Source organism: Emydura macquarii, unplaced genomic scaffold (genome assembly GCF_026122565.2).
Source record: "Emydura macquarii macquarii isolate MOO-44397 ecotype Brisbane River unplaced genomic scaffold, CSIRO-AGI_Emac_v2 contig_3305, whole genome shotgun sequence".
NCBI lineage: Eukaryota > Metazoa > Chordata > Testudines > Chelidae > Emydura > Emydura macquarii.
The window spans coordinates 6216467-6238117 of NW_027133442.1; the positions used below are offsets into that span (position 1 = coordinate 6216467).

The 21651-nt window shown below is 44.4% G+C and overlaps 1 protein-coding gene across 2 annotated transcripts in view; it reads right to left on the reverse strand.

The window, feature by feature from the left end:
• Positions 1–21651, reverse strand: part of MRPS5 (mitochondrial ribosomal protein S5) — a 134581-nt gene that overhangs the window by 46443 nt on the left and 66487 nt on the right. For both annotated transcript variants that reach the window (XM_067532926.1, XM_067532924.1), the window contains exon 5: positions 10324–10358. In XM_067532926.1, coding sequence (XP_067389027.1) covers positions 10324–10358 — 35 coding nt within the window. The remainder of the gene's footprint in view (positions 1–10323; positions 10359–21651) is intronic.

The following is a 21651-nucleotide window of genomic DNA, read 5'->3' on the forward strand; positions in this document are numbered from 1 at the left end:
GTGTGAAGTCCATCCTAGGCTGAAGAGTGTGAACATAGCCCCAAAAAGCAAAGAAGGATCCACCCCAGAATAACTTAATCAAACTTAATCAAAGACATCAAAGAACAAGCTGAAAGTCACGTCTGCTATTGTACCAGCAATCAAGGGTCACAGAGAAGCGACGTGACACAGCAGAACTGCAAAACCTATAAAAGACTGGGTGAGATTTCAAGGCTTTGGGGGGAAAAACAGCGTTCTACACATCATCTAAAGAAGAGCGTCGGTGCGCGCCCGACAAGGACCCTGCTCTCCTCGTGCCCAGCTTCCCTGGCCAGGTAGCTGCCACGAGCCACGAACTCCAGCAACGAACCCTAGCTACGATCTCAAGCCACAATCAGGACTGGTAGCTATATATAACTATAGAACGCTTTCTGGTATGTTTGGGCGCGTGAATGTGTGTGTGTGTGTGTGTGTGTGTGTGTATATGTGTAGGTTTAAGTTAGTTATTACTTTAGTTTCTGTCAATAAATGCGGCATATTGCCTTTTCCCCTTGAAAAAGTCCCGAGTGCTTAATTTTGCACAACAGGAAGGGACCTCAGGAGGTCATCTAGTCCAACCCCCTGCTCAAAGCAGGACTAACCTCAGCTAAATCATCCCAGCCAGGGCTTTGTCAAGCCGCAGCTTCAAAACCTCTAAAGATGAAGATTCCACCACCTCCCTAGGTAACCCATTCCAGTGCTTCACCACCCTCCTAGTGAAAAACTTTTTCCTAATGTCCAACCTAGACCTCCCCCCCTGCAACTTGAGACCGTTGCTCTTTGTTCTGTCATCTGCCACCACCGAGAACAGCCTAGCCCCATCCTCCCTGGAACCCCCTTTCAGGTAGTTAAAGGCCGCTATCAAATCCCCCCTCATTCTTCTCTTTTGCAGACTAAACAAGCCCAGTTCCCTCAGCCTCTCCTCATAAGTCCTGTGTTCCAGCCTCCTAATCATTTTTGTTGCCCTCCGCTGGACTCTCTCCAACTTGTCCACATCCCTTTTGTAGTGGCAGCCCAAAACTGGACACAATATTGTAAATGCAGCCTCACCAATGCCGAATAGACGGGAATAATCACTTCCCGTGACCTGCTGGCAATGCCCCTCCTAATGCAGCCCAATATGCTATTAGCCTTCTTGACAACCAGGGCACACTGCTGACTCATATCCAGCTTTTTATCCACTGTTACCCCCAAGTCCTTTTCTGCAGAGCTGCTGCCTAGCTCGTCGGTCCCCTGTCTATAGCTGTGCATGGGATTCTTTCTTCCTAAGTGGAGGACTCTGCACTTTTATTTGTTGAACCTCATTAGATTTCTTTTGGCCCAATCCTCCAGTTTGTTTAGGTCATTCTGTATCCTATTCCTACCTTCCAGGGTATCTACCACTCCCCCCAGCTTAGTATCATCCGCAAACTTGCTGAGGGTGCAATCTACCCCATCCTCCAGATCATTAATAAAGATGTTGAACAAAACCAGCCCCAGGACCGACCCCTGGGGAACTCCGCTTCTGACCGGCTGCCAGCTAGACATGGAGCCATTGATCACTACTCGTTGAGCCCTATGCTCTAGCCAGTTCTTTATCCATTTTATAGTCCATTCATCCAACCCATACTTCTTTAATTTGCTGATAAGAATACTGTGAGAGACAGTATCAAAAGCTTTGCTAAAGTCAAGGTATATCACATGTTCATTGTTTCATTACTTTCTGCTACAGAATAAAATAGTGGGGCTACGGGCAAGCAAAACTGAGAAGCGAGACAGCACATCACCACCTTGGGGAGTCCTGGCGTCTAGTCCTCTTACACAAGGGTTGTCCAATCACACACCGGTGAACAGAATCACAGAAAGTAAGATACTGCTAACGTAAAGACGTATGGAAGGTATTTGGAGGAACTCAACAAGGATCCTGTGATGGTAGCTAGTCCCCTGTCATTCTGGACCTCTCCACTAGCTGCTCAGCATTGGGTTACTTATCTTCATTTACTAGTCAAGGCCTTTTAGATCATACATTCATGCTATTTTCTTTCAGAGTGTGCATGGAGGGTTAGTGCTCTTGAGGGAAATCCTAAACAAATCAACTGCCATGACCAACATGGTATGTGAATTTATACTCAGGAAGGAAGTCTGTTTACTTCAGGCAACCACTTACAAGCAAGAATTGCCTTAAAAGAACAGAAGATGTGAAAGTCAAAGGGAACTTCTGTTCATCCCCCTTTCCTTTGGGGGAAAACAGATGGAACTTAACTGTCTAGCAATTACTATAAAGAAAAACAAGTCTGAAATCTGCACCCAAGTGGTGTAAAATATGATTTAACATGCAGAATAACTACAATTGGCATATGATTTATTGATTATACCATACTCTATAGTTAAATTCTCTGTTAGTTTACTCACAACAACAAAGATGAAATATCTTCAGAAAACAGCAAGTCAGCAAAATTTACAAGAGCTACATGAATTAAAACTCAGTGAAGCACCTCTCTTTTGACACACATCTATCTAAATAAAGCAAAAACACTATTTTGTGTAACCCTACAAAACATCATAACACACTCTAATAAACCAAGATATTTCACTTAAATCACATAGGCTAGCTGGTAATCTGTGTAGATTAAATATTTGTGAACTTTTATACATACATAGGCTTATTTTTGTTATTAGTGATGAAAGAGGAATGGAACAATTATAGTGTCATTTCACCACCCAGCAATAAATAGCGCTCCATGTGTAAAGTTGGGAACACAGTTACTAAAGTTCACTTCAGGTTCAAATCAATTCTAAAATGTTTCCAACTCTGGAGATGTGGATTTTTAAATTTCCTCCCTTGAAAGAGTGGGAAGAAGTATTGTCTCGTGGCGTATTACTATAGTGCCTAGGAGCATAGGTCATGGATCAGGACCACATCATGCTAGGTGCTGTACAAACAGAGATGATGCCCAAAGGGCTTACAATCTAACTCTAAGAGAGAACAGATGGACATAGAGAGGAGAGTCCAAGTAGACAATATTAAGTCAGGATTCTCAGCTTCTATTCCCATCTCTGCCACACCCTTCCTGTGTGACTTCAGAAGTCACCCAAAGTTTCAAAAGTGGGCTCTAATTTTGGATGTCCAACTTGAGACAAGTTGCACTGGCTTTTCAGATGTGCAGAATATTCATAACTCCAACGGCAGTCAAAGGGAGCTGTGGGTTCTCAGCATGTCTGAAAATGCAGGGTCAAAGTTCCCTAGGAGACCTCACATGAAAACAGAGCAACACAAAGAACAGTCTAATAGCTGCGGTAGCTGATGGCAAAAGTGCAGTCACTTTCCCATTGGATGATCCTCTCAACAAAGGGCAGGAGGAGGAGAAAATTAAGTCCAAAGAACAGTGGCCAATTTAGCAGAAGAGGACAGGCCCATTAGATGTAAACTGGAACGTAACACCTTCAGTGAGCCATATATTTCGGTTACAAGGGCTGGTGAATCAGTCTGCACAGTCTGGGGAAGAGCTTTTGTCCCGTTCTTTAGAGAGAGCTAAATCAGGCTTTAAAGTTGCTTGAAATAACATTTTAAATGGGATTGTTCCATTTGTATATAGTTTTCAGATTAATGAACAGTGATCTGTTAGTATGTTAACTCAGATGTAATTTTCAGTGTGCCATCCCTTCCCCTCTTCAATCACACAAGACATTTTTGTTAGGTGCCCAAGGTGGTTCTAAAATGCTGTTTTATTTCAATATTAGCAAAAATTTTAGTCCCCCCCTGTCCAATGTATTTTGATGGAGTCAAAAGGACAGCTTCCCATTTCACCTCAAATCTTCCTCTTTTTAGTTTTCAAATGCTGATGAATATATGTTCTGAATTCAACATTTCTGTTTGGAAAAATGTATCACAAGGAATGCCAGTACCATTTCAACCAAGAGGCAACTAGCTACAGATTTAGAAGAGATGACACAAATGGACAAGACAGTGAGGCAAGAGATAGCTAAAAATAAACAGAAAATTGCCTCTTGCATCTGCAGATGATAGCCCTGGTGCAACAGCAAATATTTGAAACTTCTGCTTCTAGGGTGTTTTTTTAACCACTAGATAAAATACAAGTGACTTTTAAAAGTCTATGTAAAAATATCATTGTTAAAAGACACTTTGTACTCCCTATCTTACAGTAGCTATTCCTCAATTAGATGAGATAGTAATGGTCAGATAATTCCTTGATTTATAGGATCCTTCATGCATCCTGTCTCTTACCCCTAAACCATGCAGGAACCATGAGGATTATTGCAGTGCTGGTGCTGTGGTAAGCCCTGAAGAGCTGGCAAAGGGGCAGGTTCAGGAGCAAGTCTCCCCTGGGACCTCCACCCAACACACTGTGTACTTTTTGAGGGTGTGTCAGGATTGGGGGAGGGTATCCTCCTTCCCTTCCTAACTGGCAGGTATTTGGTGGCTAATATTTGCCTTCTCTCCCAGCTGACTTTGGTAGGTTCTCAGCTAGCAACTCCCATTTGTAGTTACTGACCTCTTTAAATTCCCCTAAGAGCTTTTCCCACAGACTCAGGGACTCCTTGGGCACATGCAGCATCTTCAAAAGCCTGAGGAAAGGAGGCAAGGGTTGCATCCCTTGAACAAGGAGAGGGGTTTGGTGGTGTCATAACAGCAGTGCAGTCACCCCAGAAGCAGCTGTCATGAGAATCACTGTTTGGCACTGACAATGCACTTGGTGATGTACAGCACACAAAGAGGAAGAGTTCCTAGCTCAAATAACTTAAAATCTGAATATCAAACCACAGCAGTTAGGCCATAATAGGAAATCTGGAAGCAGGAAGATTGCATCTTACAATGTATTTGGTTTATTTATAAACTCACTTGTCAGCCTGCTGAAGCTGCTGTATGTTTTTAAAGAGACTTGCGTGAAATAAGGGTGGTGGTTCAAGAATTGGGAAGAAGAGGTGGCTCGAGGCATAAAGACAGCATGGAAAAGTGCACAGAAGAGTCAGGAAAGGAAAAGAAAAGGGCATTGAGAACAGCGTCCTATCTGCCCGTGTATAGTATTTCAGGACATATAGTGGAAGCTCTCAAGAGAGGCCATTGTACACTGAGGTCTTCTATTTACATGACCTGAGGGGCTGACATATCTGCTCAAACACCACACTTACCATTTACGCTTCTTGTCTGTATTATATGAGTTAACTTGTACAGGCCTGCATATTTACTACCCATACCAACTCTTTTCTTGATAGTGGATGTAGCTGAACCTGTATGTTATCCGAAATAGCTGAGTGTTGCAAAATGCATGCACTTCCTAGGAAGTTTAATCTTGCATTTGGGCGCCTGCCTTTTTCTTTAAAGACAGCGTTAAGAGAAAAACAAAAAAGGCATTCCCATGGGCAATTTTAGCTTTCGATACTGCAAAACTGTTTATTTTATTACTGTTTTTAGGAACAGGTTAGATAAACAGTTGTCAGGGATGGGATACTGCCTCAGCACAGGGGATGGACTAGGTGACCTTATGAGGTCCCTTCCAGCCCTACATTTCTACAATTCTATTAAAACAATACTGCTCATAGGAAATAGCTAATGCAACAGTGTAAACACACATGATTTACTGGGGTGGTCCCATGACAGATTCAGATTCTGCTGAATTTCAGCTTTTATTTTAAAAATATTAATAGAGTTTCTAGTCCCAATGGTTGTGAAGATGAGCTTCCAAGTGTGAACAGAGTTTAAACCAGTGTAGTGTTGTCTTCCAGACTCTGCAAATAGCCTGAAGCAACAGTGTGAGGCACTCCTATGCTTCGTTCATTTCACTGGGGTATTAATTGTAAAGCCTAATGAAGACACTAAGGTAGATATTTACCTATTTTACTGCTGATCATATTAGCATATAGAATGAGGGAAGAGTGCAGGAGTGAAGCCTCCAGGAGGGAAGTGGGAGCTGCTGGTGGGGGGAAAGTGTTGAGAGAAGAAGACAAAACCAGGGAGGGGAAAGGGAAGAGAAACAAAGGGCAGAAATATGATGGTCCTAAAACAAGCCTTGTTTATCTCTGAATGATGCTGAATGGGACAAGACACTTAAATAACTGAAAGTTTAGTTACTGTATAATCAGAATATTACTGCTATCCAGGTCTTGTAGATCTCAAAGTGCTACAGAAAGAAGGTCAGTATCATAATCCACACTTTACAGATGGGGAAATTGAGGCACAGAGCAGGATTGTGACTTGCCTAAGCAGGCTAGTGGCACAGCCATGACTAGAACCCAAGCATAAGGGTCATATTCCACACTTGATCTTTGTGCAAATCTCCCAGAGACCTGCTGTGGATTGAGAGGAGTGTAATGTCCTAACACTTATACCCCAGCCCTCAGATCATGGTAAGAAATGGAGTTAGACATCTACTGAATTTAGTAATGAAACAGTTGGATACTAACAGAGTGGGAATGTTCTTGTAACAAAAATTATGATAGCTCTGAATGGGGATAATGATACTGACCTTCTTTGTGTAGCACTTTGAGATCTACAAGACCTGGATAGCAGTAGTATTGATTATACAGTAACTAAACTTTCAGTTATTTAAGTGTCTTGTTCCATTCAGCATCATTCAGAGGTAAACAAGGCTTGGTTTTAGGACCATTGTATTTCTGCCCTTTGGTCCTGTAGTCTAAGAGGCTGATTCATAACTTTAGTTCGAAAATATCTCAGCTGCAGAAATTCATATGTAGTTAACTGACCAGTGTTACCCAGAAGTCATTGACAAGCACCATCCCGCCACAGCATATTCAGGACTATCACTTGCAGATGCATCAAGAAAACCCTTAGCTTCAACCTGTAGCCAAAGCTTTCCAGAATGACACACTTTCATAAAATATCATCTGCATTCTAGTTACTTAGCAGTATATTATTCATATGATTTACATTCCACAGCGATGCTAGTCACACATTGCAGGGTCCATCCAGCTCCACAGAACCTCCCTGGCTGCTGACTCTGAAAGGCATTTGGTAGCTGCCTCAGGCCACCTGCTTTCTAACAGCATCATCATAGACTCTGCTGAGACCCTTCACCATATACAGAAATCACACGAGGCCATGGGTCTGAGTCTCTCTCTCCAGGCCTGGTCCAAACAGGGGAGAGCTATTCAATCGGGAAGGAAGCTCTCAGTTATGGGGAATTCCTGTCAGCAACAGCAGATTACTATTTCACCGAGAGGGGATGGTACCAAAGACTGATCTTCCTTTCTAGGATACTTTTCTCAAATACATTAATCTGATCTGTCTTCCCATTGGGGTCCACACTGGAGATTTGCACTATACCTCCTGCAGATGCTCCAGGAGCTGGCTGCACTGGAGAATTAGAGTACAAACCATCTAGTAGGCGAGAAATTTCTCTGTATGGACTCTTTTTCCTCTAAGTATGCTGCAGGGCAGAAAGAAGGCTTTCTATAGGGCCTTCCATAGTGCCAGAGTCTGTAGCTGCCCAATGGTGGGTGGCGTGTCTTAAAAAGCTGCATGTACATATATTTTGGATCAGGTCATTAGATTAATTCTTCTCCTGAAAAAATACATGGTGTAAAATTTGTAATCAGATATAGAATGCCAACGGGTGAAGAGAACTTATTTGCAATTAAAAATAAAAGATTTATGCATGTGCACAGATCCTGTTACAGGCCAGTTTCCACTATTCACCTCTGTTTCGAGAAGTTTATAAACATCAGGTTAGGTTGGAATTGAAGCAACTTTGTTAATAAGCACTTTTAAAAATAAAATATGAAAGTTTGTTTTAAAGTGGCAGTAAAAAGTTTATACTCTTGTAATTATGCAACTTTTTAAAATATAAGATTTCATAGGCCATCGTGATGGAATATTTTTTCCTCTTCCAATTTCCTTCTGAATACTTCCCTCTGTAGAATTCTCTTCAGAGCTGTCTGTTCCCACTGTGCAGCCCACCTAAAAGGGTCACTGGCATGGTTTACTGCTTGAAGAGCTGCTAGAAACTGCCATTTCATGTGGCTCCAAGGGCTGGCTCACAATTCTCTGAATGTGACTCTAAAACACTGGTCTACAGTAAGCTGCTGCAATCAGCACATTATTAATCTTCCCTCTTTACTTACTGACCCATGAAGGAGAAGCAGAACTATTTTTAAAGGAAAAAAATGGGCCACGATTTTCACAAGCGACTAGTGATTTTGTGAGCCTAGGTTTTGGTGCCCAACTTGAGACACCTTAAAGAGGACCAATTTCAGAGACAGGTAGCTCAGGCCCTCTCAAAGGGTCTGAGACACTAAGAGCATAGCTGTCTAAAAAATAAACAAACTACTGAACTCTGATGGAGGTTGAAGTGGCAAGGCTGCCACCAGTGAAGTCAGGGGAGAAAGGGTGGAGAATGCTAAGAATGAATGCCAAAAATATTTTTCCCTAACAGCTTCAAATTCCAAAGAACACATAATACTGCGTGTGAACTCATGAGTCACAGACATCGATTTTATTTTGTATCTAAGGATATCGCTAAATACTGCCTATTCAATGCCACTGTTTCCATAGTAACTAATGCATTTCAAATGGAACACAGAGAGACTAATATAAGACAAGTGGGAGGTACAAATATGATATGTGGTTGCATGATGTTGTGTGGTGTCAAGCGTTCATGTCCATGATTTTTGGATGACTTGTATAATTCATTAAGAATTCCGCCACTGATAAGGTTTTGCCATCAGTTAGTGAATACTTTGATAGCAATATGGATTTAGTAACCAATACCACTTTTCACTACCTCCTCATTTTGCATCCAATGATTACAAAGAATTTTGCAAATGTTAACTAATTAAGCCTTACAACACCCAACAATATTTTCCAAAGAAATATAGAAAATAAGCAAACTAACAAATGTGCATATTTCATGGAACTTATTTTTGAGAACCATATTGAAAATAGTTATAGTTTTAGATATTGGTCAGAATTGCAGAAAGCAGCACATGTAATTTTCCTCATCTACAACATTCCCCATCCACACACCACATTTCAGCTAGAATCATTGCTCTATATGCAAAAGAACAGAAAGTGATGTAGTTCAGATGGCTAAATAAGTATTTTACACTTTCTGTAGTTCCCTGATCCTCAACATTAGACTGTATTACTGCCCTTATTTCTATCTTCCTCACAAGTGTTAAAATGCTATTGCGTGAACAAATAAAGATTATAAATTAGTTTTAGCCCACACATGCTTTTGAGTCACTTTATAATACAACTACCACTCTAACATTCACCATTATTAAAAAGTGCCAAGGCAACTGGGGACATTTTTCTAACCTCTGCTGAAGTGCTTCACAGACTTCATTAAGTACTTATGACATACAGGATGCATTTTAATGTAACTGCTCTTAAAAAAAATTCCAAACATGTACAAAAAAGCAACTAATCACAAAGCTGAAGAAGATTCAGAATAATTCCAAAATGTTTAATCATGCCTAAAGACTGAGAGGTAGTCTGAAGGAATCTACAGTGTTAAGATTGAACTGGGAACTACAGCCAGAGTTATAGCTTGCTTATCAAGAAAAGGAGATAAAAAGACCAGTGGAAGTAAATATAGTTAGGCATTAACACCTTTTCTTCAATAGTTTAAAAGGTACTAAAATCTTATCAAATTAGAGAAGAATACATGCTGACTTGAGAGCATCTCATTATTAAGGTTGAAGGTTAACCTTCCATTATCAGCCTTAGGGTTGTGGTAAACATCACTTTGTCAATACCACCTTAAATCAACCATAAATTTGATATGCTTGAGTTTATGCCAGGTTTGTGTTTTCCCTAGAAGGTTTGAAGCACATCAGATAAGGCATTTGGGAGACAAAGTTTTGTTGTTTTTTTTGTTTTGTTTTAAAAAGAGGGAGGGGGCCAACTAAGCACACCCTCTATAATTGACTTGTCTTTTTGCTTCTGCTTCTTCACAAATGGAGCTGCAGTATTAGCTATATGGAGCTTTGTTTTGTATTAGGAAATAATAGGGGACATGATGAGGTACTATCTTCAACCAACTTCTTTAATTTAAGGAAAAACTACGCATAAGCTTTATCTTCAAACATCTGTCTTTTCAATGTCATACAAAGCTGCATCTGAATTAGATACTATCTGTGAAGCACAGAAGATCAAACATCAGTTGGAAGAGTGGCAGACTGCACTGTCCATCCGAAATAGCACATTGTTTCAGATTTCCCTCAGTCAATCTAGCGCCCATCACAATAAAGCTGATTTATCAAAGGCCAGGAATTAAATTGTAGGATTTAAATATCATTATTTTATATTTAAAAATATAAGTCCTTGAAAATTTTTGCAACACTTACCTCAATTACTCTGGAATCAAAATCTTCATAAGTTTCTGTTGGGAGAAAAGAAACAGATATTTATTTGAACCTAATTATCAATACAACACTAAGTGTGACTACAAAAGGGACACAGCTTCTTATACAAATTAATTTATTATTCCTGCAGCATACAGACTCTGTGGGCATGGCTTGCAATTTATATACACTAAACTAAAGTCCATTGCTTGCTTTATGGTGATCTGCAAAGCTATTTTTAAATGATAAAAAAATTCATTTAGAAATGTATGGTCCCCAGGCATTCAGCACATTTATAGAGCAACATGTAGCTTCAGTTTTCCATTTCAGGGTACACAAAGTTCAGGTTGGTTGTGGATTACTGGCCTCTGCCCTTTGAAAGACCTGCATGCTGAGAATACATTTGCCATACAACCTCACTGAAACAAGCCTATCAAGACAAAAATCAATCCTGAGAGGTTTTGCTGTTTGCTTTCAATACTGCATAAATTCTGTACCTTTCTTAATATTTGTATTTTATATTTCATCGGATATCATAAAACAAAGTTTTGGAACATGCACTGTTGTTAAAAATAACATGGAAAAAATGGTTACTTAACTTCTGTGACTTGAGCTTTGAGATGTGTTGCTTATGTCCATTCCAAGCAGGTGTGCGCACGCCGCATGCACAGTTGTTGGAAGGTTTTTCCCTCAGCGGTACCCGTCGGGTCGGTGCAGGTGCCCCCTGGAGTGGCGCCTCTATGGCGCTGTATATAGGGGCCTGCCGACCCATCACCTCTTCGGTTCCCTCTTGCCGATCAGCTCCGACAAGAGGGGTAGGAGGGTGGGTCTTGGAATGGACATGAGCAAGACATCTCGAAGAATAACAGTTACAGAAGGTAAGTAACCGTTTTTCCTTCTTCGAGTGCTTGCTCGAGTCGATTCCATCCAAGCAGGTGATTCCTAAGCAGACCATCGGAGGAGGGGTCAGAGCTCATGAAATTGCTGACTGGAGCACTGCTCTACTAAATGCCATGTCATCCCTGGCGTGCTGGGTAATGGCATAATGCAAAGTGAATGTGTGTATGGAAGACCATGTGGTGGCCCTACAAATTTCCTGTGTGGGAATGTGGGCCAGGAATGCTGCTGATGAAGCCTAAGCCCTCGTGGAATGTGGCATCAGAGCTGGGGCTGGCACCTTGGCTAGTTCATAGCAGGTCCTAATACAAGAGGTGATCCACGACAAAATTCTCTGAGAGGACACTGAGAGACCTCTCATTATATCTGCTACGGTGACGAAAAGCTGGTTTGACTTATGAAAAGGCTTAGTTCGCTCTATATAGAATGCTAATGCCTGTCTGTCATCCAGGGAATGGAGACTATGTTCCCAGCTGCTGGCATATGGCTTTGGCAAGAAAATCTCCTGACTAGTGTGAAAATGAGAAACCAATTTGGGAAGGAAGGCCAGCTGTGGATGCAGCCGCACCTTATCCCTGTGGAACACTGTATATGGGGGCTCTGAGGTCAACGCCTTGAGCTCAGATACTCTACTTGCCGAGGTAATAGCAACGAGGAAGGCTTCCACGAGAGGTACAATAGTGAACACGTAGCTAAGGGCGCAAATGGAGGGTCCTTCAATTTATTGAGCACCAGATTAAGATCCCATGCCTGGATTGAACGACGTACTGGAGGATAAAGTCTTTCTAAGCCCTTGAGGAAACATGACACTATAGGATGGGCAAATAGCGAATGACCCCCTTCTCGCAGGTGGAAAGCGGAGATCGTTGCCAAGTGCACCTTCACCGATGCAGCCACCAAACCTAAATTGCTTTAAATGCAGTAGGTAGTCCAATATAAGAGGCAGCAAAGCCTGCACTGGAAGAGTGCCCTTCTGCACTGACCACACTGAGAACCTTTTCCATTTGGCTAAGTATGCCGCTCTGGTGGATGGCTTTCTACTGCCAAGGAGAACCTCCTGCACTTGCTCCGAGCACTCTGCCTCCCGAGGGTTCAACCACGCAGCTTCCACGCTGTGAGATGAAGTAACGCTAGGCTGGGGTGACGCAGCTGACGGTGGTTCTGCATGATCAGGTCCGGAACCAGTGGCAGAGTGATCGTGGTGTCTATGGATAGCTGCAGTAGCGAAGCCCTGTCTCTCCTGATTTTCAGGAGGACTTTGTGAACAAGAGGAAATGATGGGAATGCCTAGTACAGATAGTGAACCCATGGAGGGAGGAACATCTGCCAGAGAACCTGGGCTGTGTTCCAGGTAAGAGCAAAACTGGTGACACTTCCTGTGGGACCACATCGCGAAGAGGTCTACTTGGGGAAACTCCCACCTTTGGAAAATGTTTCTCATGATATCTGAGCAAAGAGACCACTCCTGGGTGTTGAAGGAGCTGCTGAGATGTTCCGCCAGCTCATTCTGGGAGCTGGGCAGGTAGGATGCTCCATGTGTATAGAGTGGGCGATGCAGAAGTCCCAGAGTTTGAGGGCTTCCTGGCACAGGAGAGAGGAACATGCTCCCCGTCTCTTTGTATAGAACATTGCCATGGCATTGTCTGTCATCACTGATACCTCCTTTCCTTCCAAATGAGATTGGAACGCCTGGCAGGCCAACCGGACCGCTTGTAGTTCCCTGACATTTATGTGAAGTGACAGCTCTTCTGGAAACCAAAGGCCTTGTATCCTCGATTCACCGAGATGCGCTCCCCAACCCAAGGCTGAAGCGTCCGTAACCAGCACCAATGATGGCTGCGGCCTGGCAAAAGGGACACCTTTGCACACCTGTCAAGGGCTGAGCCACCACTGGAGAGATTCTATAAGCTGTGGTGGGAGACCACTTTGTCCAAATGTCCCTGTGGGTCTGGTAAACCGACCCCAGCCATAAATGGAGAGATCTGAGTCTCAGCCTCGCATGCTGGACCACATACATGCTTCTAGGCCACATGGCCTCCTGCACGAGGGAACTCTGAACCATTGTGGTGGGAAAATTGCTTAAGTTTCTTACTATGGGGCCCATAGTCTGAAACCAAGATTCTGGCAGCAGAGCTCTGGCTTGTACTGAGTCCAGGAGCACCCTATGAATTCTATCGTTTGTGTGGGCGCAAGTGTTGACTTCTGCAAATTCAACTGAAGACCCAGGTTGAGCCGTATTAGGGCTACATGCTCCCTGGAGCAACTCTTGACCAGCCAATCATCTAGATATGGGTACACTTGGACACAGTGCCTCCTCAGGAAGGCAGCGACCACCATGCATTTGGTGAAGATTCTTGGGGCTGCTGAGAGGCTGAACGGGAAGACAGCGAATTGATAGTTATTGCATCCTACTACGAACCAGAGGAACTTCCTGTGGGAGGGTATTATTAAGATATGGAAATAAGCATCTTTGACGTCAAGGGTGGCATACCAGTCCCCTGATCCAGAGAGGGAATGATCGAGGTTAGGGAGACCTTGTGGAATTTTAGCTTCTTTATGAACTTGTTGAGATTCTGCACATCGAGGATAGGCCTGAGCCTCTCTTTTGCCTTTGGGATCAGGAAATATCTAGAGTAAAGCCCCTTTCCCCTTAGTTCCTGAGGGACCTCTTCTACTGCTCCTGTGCGAAGCAGCTCTTGCACCTCTTGTATAAGAAGTTGCTTGTGAGAGAGGTCCTTGAAGAGGGACGGGAAGGAATGGGAGGGTGGGGTAGAACAAAACTGGAGGGAATATCCCGCTTCTACCATGCGCAACACCCCTCTGTCCGATGTTATTTGGGCCCAAGCACAATAGAAATGGGATAAGCAGTCTTTGAAAGAAGGGACAGGATCCAGTAGCTGTCCTGGTGTGTCATCCTCAGGCACACCCTCAAAAGTTTCGTTTTGGCCCTGGCAGCTATTTCCCTGAGCCTCTGCCAGGGTTGGACAGCTGGGGTGTTCTGCGCCTGTTATTTCTGCCTCTCTTCCTGAAGAAGTCCTGCTGAGGATGAGATGGATAGAACCTCTGGCTGGATTGGGGCTTGAAATGCTTCCTTTGTGTGGAAGGTGTATGTAGCCTCAGAGATTTCAAAGTCACCTTAGTGTCCCTTAAGGCTGTGGAGCTTGGAGTCTGTTTGCACTGAGAACAGCCCCGCTCCTTCAAAGGCCAGGTTCTGGATGGGGGACTGGACCTCAGGTGGGAGGCCTGACACCTGCAGCAAGGAGCTTCTTCCCATAGCCATCCCTGAAGCCATAGTACTTGCTGCACAGTCTGCTGCATCTAATGCAACCTGTAGCGATGTCCCGGCTACCACTTTACCCTCCTCCATTATGGCCCCAAACTCTGACTTGGAATAGGCCAGAAGGAGGTCTTTGAACTTTGCCATTGTGTCCCATGAGTTGAAGTTGTATCTGTTGAGAATCGCCTGTTGGTTGGTGATTCACAGCTGGAGACTGCTGGTGGGAGTATACCTTCCTCTCAAATAGGGTCCAGTCTCTTTGGCTCCTTTGCTTTAGGCATTGGGCCTTGCTGACACTGCCTTTCCTTTTCGTTCATTGTGGATACAATTAGTGAGCCAGGTTTAGGGCGAGTAAAAAGGTACTCATAACCTTTAGAAGGAGCAAAGAACTTCCTCTCTATCCCTTGGATGTAGGCAGGATAGAGGCTGGTGTCTGCCACAGTGTCTTCGTTGTGGGCTGGACTGTTTTGATCAGAGGCAAAGCTATTCTTGAAGGACCCTCCGGAACCAAAATGTCCACCACTGGGTCCACTGACTCACGGACCTCCTCTGCCTGTAGGCCCAAGTTTTGAGCCACCCTTTTCAAGGGTTCTTGGTGGGCTCTATTGTCCACAGAGATGGGTGGGCAATGTCCCCGCTACCGCCTCATCAGGGAAGGATGAAGACAAGGCCCTGGATCCAACTTCGGTCTCGGGGATGGCCTGGTCAGTAGGGTCCTCCCTGCCCAGGACCTCTCTACCGGCATTGGGGCCCATTTCAGGGCTGGGTTCTTCTTTGGCATCGTGCATCACATCAGCTTTCCCTGACGGCACAGTTTCCCTGCTGACCTGATTGCTGTATGGCAGGGTTCTATGCTTCAGGGTGCCAACCACTTGGCTTTCTGAGGCAATCGAATAAGGACCTCTAGACTGAGACCTTTGGGCTTGGTGATACGCCCACAGGGTCCAGAAGGGCCATTGCTGAGGCACCTGCCACTGAATGGGCCAAGGTCCAAGGGGAGGGAGGTGCTTGCCCCTTATTCTCCTTGTAGTGGCGCCTCCCTGATCTGTGCCAACTCTGCTTTGAGGTGCCAGAGTCTGCCTCTGAGTCCAATGATCTGGACTCTGATTGCAGAGACCATGGTGGCACCAAGCTAGACGTGATCGCTGAAAGGTGTCAGGGCACAGGGGACTGGTGCCAAGGAGAGGGCGATCGGTGACGAGGTGTGGGTTATCAGTGTCAAGGAGAAGGTGCCCAGTGCTGAGACGTGGGTGACCAGCGCTGAGGAGAAGGCAATCGGTGTTGTGGAGAGGGTGACTGGTGCCGAGGGGTAGGCGACCGGTGCCTGGGCGAGGGCAACCTGTGCCACATCATTGGGGGCTTGCTTCTAGATGGCGCCGTGGCTTGCAGTGCTGGAGGTCTTGGGTCTGGCACCCTCTTTCCTGAGATGAGGACTGCTGTGCCGTCATGGCAATCAGGTCCTGCGCCACCTTGAATGTATCCGGGGTGGAGGGGACGTTCAGCTCTTCCACTTCGCTCTCCTTCGCTGGGGATCCCATGCTCACAGGTGCCCTCTGTGCAGCCACAGTTGACGGTCCCGGAGATCCATGTGTCAAGGGTATCTGGGGGCGCGATGGACCAGCATCCTTTTCCATAGGCTGCACCGTAGGTGAGTGCTCTCTGTCAGACCTGTACTTTTTATGGGGCACTGGTGAATGGGAGCTGCCTCCATGAGGATCTGCTTGAGGCATGCGCTCCTCAGGTAAAAACTTTTACAGATCCTGCAATGGTCTGTCTTGTGCGACTCTCCTAAACACTTTAAGCAAGAATCATGTGGGTCGCCTTTTGACATATACTTATGGCAGGATCCGCAAGGCATGAAGCTTTGGGCCTGAGGCATTCCCTGGAGCCCAGGGTAGGGGACTCACAGAGACAGGGGAACTCCTTAACTAATACTTAACACTTATCTATATAACTATGTAACTAGAAAAAACAGTAACTAACTCTAACTATTTACAGGTACCATAAAGAACTACATGGGGAATGCTTGCAGAAGCAAGACTGAAGCTCCAACGACTGTCACGGGTGGTGAGAAGGAATTGGAGAGGCAGCGGGTTCCTATATACTGCGCCATGGAGACGCCACTCCAAAGAATGCCTGCACCAACCTGATGGGTACTGCTGGGGGAAAAACCTTCCAACGACTGTGCATGCGGCGCACACACACCTGCTTGGAATCGACATAAGTAAGCACTCGAAGAAGAACTTGCCTTGTACACGGTTCTATTTTATGACATCAGAAGCACAGCACATATTAGAATATCATACAGAGAAAGAGATGGGGATGCAGGCTGTCTAAACTTCATGCAGTTATAGTACAAACAGAGGAGTTCTAAACATACTAAATGCTTATCTCATTCCAGTTATTTGGGGACACTCATCACCCATTTCTACACACGGAAGCAGTTTCCTACTGCATGGAAATTCCATGGTTGCACAAAGACATCAGTACTGTGATATGGTGAAGGCAGAAGGCAGTAGAAGAGTGGTGGATGGGAGGTATGTGAGCCCCAGAATGCTCCGGGCCTTGTTCCCTGCTGACTAACTCAGAGCCACTGGGGGCAATTAGGAGCAGCTGAGGCGGATTAAGTTTCAGCCAGGTGCTCCATAAAAGGGCTCTGCCCCAAACACACAGGGCACAAGCTGGAGGAAGTAGGAGTGCTGTGCTGTGCTGTGCAGAGCAGAGGAGCGGACTGGAGAGCAGAGCTCGGGGGTCGAACAGTGAGGAGGAAGGTACTGGCTCAAGAGGCCAGAAAGACTGAAGGAGGGGGAGAATTAGCCCAGGGGAAGAGTGTGCTGTCTGGAAAGCAGTACCAGCAGCACATAGCTGCTTCTCATAGGGCCCCTGGGCTGGGACCCAGAGGAGTGGGTGGGCCCGGGTCCCTCCCCCCTCCCCTGGCAAGACGAGGTGACGGGCAACTTCCTGGCCCACTACAAGCAGGAAGGTGCGAGACCCACTGGAGGGAAGCCAGCCATCAGCCACAGTACAGAATTAGTTTCTGCACTGAAGGGACATGTAGCTAGTTATCATCATAGCGCCAAATACTTATGTATTCAAATACTTATTTCAATGTCAAATGTCAGCATTAAGTTTTTTGTAAAAATGTGGAAAGCTCTAGTCCTAAATTATCCTGGAAATTTAAAATTGTAGAGTTCAACTGACTCAATTGTGAAAATAAAAATAAAAAAAAAGTGACATTTACTTAAATGGAACTAACATTTTCCCTACTCCTCCATACTTGTAACAACTAAATAACGAAAACAGATTTGGTTCAAACGTCTTAATTTTTCCTCCACTGCTCCCCACAAACATTTGGGCTGAGACTAAACTTGGAAAATGTCAGACCAAATGGCAAACTTGTCAGTAAGTTAAAGTTACAATAACTGCAGTAGGAGCTCTTGCTATAAGTAACAACAGATGTCTCTCCCAAACAATAATTTGTTTTACATTAATGCCTTGAGGCTCCAACCAAAACCAGGATCCATTGTGTAACTAAAAGATGATCCCTACCAAAAAGATCATATAACCAAAATAGCCAAGACAGAGTGGAAGAAGGAAGTAGAATTATCTCCATTTTAGAGAGAGGGTGAAAAAACAGCTATCTACCATCCTGTAACTGTTATTCTTTGAGATGTGTTGCATTATGTCCATTCCCCTGTAGGTGCGTGCGTACCCCATGCATAGATGTCGGGTCAATGGACATTGCTTGTTAAAATCCCACATGTGGAATACACATAGGGACCAGCATTCAAAGAGTTTTATTTCTTCAGGAATTTGTTCAGATCTCAGATCTAAAATAAGCCTGAGACCCCCTATTGCTTTGCGGATCAGAAAACAGTGGGAATAGAAACCTTTTTCTCTGAGGGACAATGAAACTTCCTATAAGTCCCCTACCTGAAGAAGAGACTGGACCTTCTATTGAAGGGCAATCTCATGAGAATGGAGTGGCATCTAAAGTGGTTGCTGTTCCATAGCTTACTGTGGAGAGGCTGCCCACATGAGTTCTGGCTGCCCGGGACTGGTCTCAATACCAGGTATCGGAGAATAGCACACTCGATGCCTGGAGCCAGACTCTACACCAGCTACCAGGAGATAGTGCTCTTGGCACCAATATTTCCAGTGCGCTCATGAAGGTTGAGGGGGGGCCCTGACTGGAGGGGGAATGCTCCACGGTGACCAGAACATCCTCTTGTATGGGCCTAGGACCCATCCTTGTCCAGGTCATTGACCTTTAGCTGGGACCTGATTCTGGGGTTCCCACATGGCACCATGGTGCCATGCACTCTGATGGGGGAATGTGCTGGGTCCTGGATGGGATAGAAAGGACCTCATCTCTGAGTTTGAGGAGTCAGATGCCTCTGACAGAGGAGGGGCTGATGCAGATGGGACTGATGAGAGACAGCCTGAGCCCAGGGATGGCAGTAGCGGGAAAATATAGGAAGCTTTCCTCTTGATAAGATAGGCTTCAGTGGAGGTTTGGGAAATGGTGCTGCAGGGAGGTGATGAACATTCCAGGGATGGCCTCTCCCCCAAATGCTTCATGGAGTATCTGCCTCTGTCTTGCTTTGATACGGACTCAGAAGAGCAAGAGGAACCCGAGGAAGGTCTGAGTCTTTTCTTCGGTTCTGGAGAACAGGACCAAGGAACCGCAGACGTCTCGGGGGGGGGGGGGGTGCTCCATACCTAAGCTGGTGTACTTGGGGCACTTTCCCTGTGCGATGATTCAGAGAGGTCAAAGTGCTGTTTCCATAAGCAAGCACTTAGGCCTCACCACTCTCTCTCTCTTTTTAAGCAGCACTTGAAACTTTTACAAATGTGACATTTGTCCCTAATGTGTGATTCTCTCAAACATTGCAGGCAGAATGGATGTCAGTCACTCACTGGCATAGGCTTTGTGCAGGTCCTGCAAAGGTTATGCAAGACATAAACCCCAGCGGCGAGGCATCATTCCGGTACTAGTCCCAGTGCCAAGAGAAAAGGGTCAAAAGAGACCAAAAATGGACTCCTAGCCCTAAAACTATCAAAACTGACTAACACTAACTATATATCTAACAAACTACTAATTTACAACTATATACAAAGGAGAGTGAGGGAAGTACATGAATCACTCAAGTCTGGATTTGCTTCCACTGCCGTCACTGGCAGAAACAAGAAACTGAGGGGGGGTGGTTGGCTCTGCTTTTTTATACTAGTGTGCAGTGTGTGGCAATAGAAGGTGCTTGAGCCACTTCAGGAGTAAATCTCTGACGTCTATGCCTGGGATGCCCGCGTACCTACAGTGGAAGCAACATGTGCAACCACTGGAAGAAGTATGGAAGCATGGAGAGGTTAAGTGACTTGCCCAAAAGGCACTCAATCTGGGGAAGAGCTAGAAACAGAACCCAGGTATCCTGAAACTCAGTACAGTGCCTTGAGAACAAGACCATACTTCCTCTCTCAATTAAATCTAAAACTCCTGGGGCACCACTACTCAATTCTCGAGTGAATCATAACTCTGTATTATTCCAGCGCTGAAGTTATACACACCATTCTTCTATTCTTCCTAGTTGTTCATTGCTGAAGAAATGCTAGGGGGAATAAACAGTTGTCCACAGTATGTTACAGTGATGATCCATTTGTGTATTTCATTGTTTGGCTTGCATAAGCTGCCTACTTGCATAACCATTACTCAGATGAATATCCTAAGAGAACTGAACATATATGCATTGATTGGAGACGATCGTATCGCTAGAGGATGTAATGATTCTATAAATGGCTCATTTCCAACGTCTATGCTATTATCTAGTATTATTTTAGAATATTTTGAATGATATAATATTAGGCAATCTACAATGATTCACGCAAACAAGCAAGCAACCATGAGACTTATTTGACACACATTTCTATACAATTACAGGAAAAAAAACTTGTCACTACAAATCAACCATAATATCTCAATGAAATACTTTAAAGAGTATTCAATTTAAAGGGCTGCCTGAAAAATTTCACTGTAATCAGTCAAATGCAACTATAGCATCATTATTCCACCCTATAGGAGTCAAAAAGCAATCTTTACAAAACTAAACATTTCACATAATACTGATGATTTAGTCTTTTCAGAATGGTGATGAGAAAACATTGGCCAGATATATACTACACCCGGAGCACCAAACGGCGTGTCCCCACCCCTTTCTCCATATCAATTATAGGAATAAATGTATACACCACCTCTGCATGCTACATTTGAAAACAGATTTCCAGTTCAGAAATGTCTCATATGGGACAAAAAAGAGAATCCAAGAGCTGGTAGAATTCTGGGCACTCTGTGCTACTGTCCTCTGCTACTGCTCATTTGGCTGCATTAAAGGCCAGGGCAGAAAGGATAAGACAAAGCAGAAACGCAGACAGATCCTTTCAACTGGCCTTTGCTCTAACACCCAGTTTGGGGAAAGGAACAAAAAGCAAATCTCTTTGGCACAGTCTTTGGCAAATCACAAGATCCACTTGATAAAATCTAACAAATTCTCCCAATAGGGCCAGTCCCATCTTTGCCAAGTTCCTGTTTCAGAACTTACTGAACACTAAATTAACTCCTTTATCTGACTACTTTAAAAATTAGTAATAATTTGTTTCTAGTAGTACCCACAACATGTTATATGTGTGAAGAGAGACACAGTTCTTGCCATGAAGGGCTTACATACTAAAGAAAAAGGAGTCTGTAGAAAGACTCCTGCATTGACTCAGAAATTAAAGCCAGGCCTCTCATATGGCAGCTGAGAGAATTCTCAAATTACCAACAACCCGAAAAACATATCCGTATTTGACAAGCATTTGTGGAGCCAGTGCTTCTATAGATGACAGCACAGATGAATCAGACAGCACAGTGAACAAGATACAGTGGTGAGAAGAAAGTTGCTGCTTATCAACAGTAACTCTTGTGTGCAATGCATTGCCTCCAAAGCACCACACGGCACACACATTGCTGCAGAACCAGTCTGAGCAGCATCGGGCAATGAGGGCGAGCACACGTTCCTCAAGCCCTGCCTTCCATAGAAAGGTATAAATAACCCACCCCTCCTAACCTTCCCTCAGGAAAAGGTCTTGTGACTGAATTAGTTTTTTAGTCGAGTCATTCCACC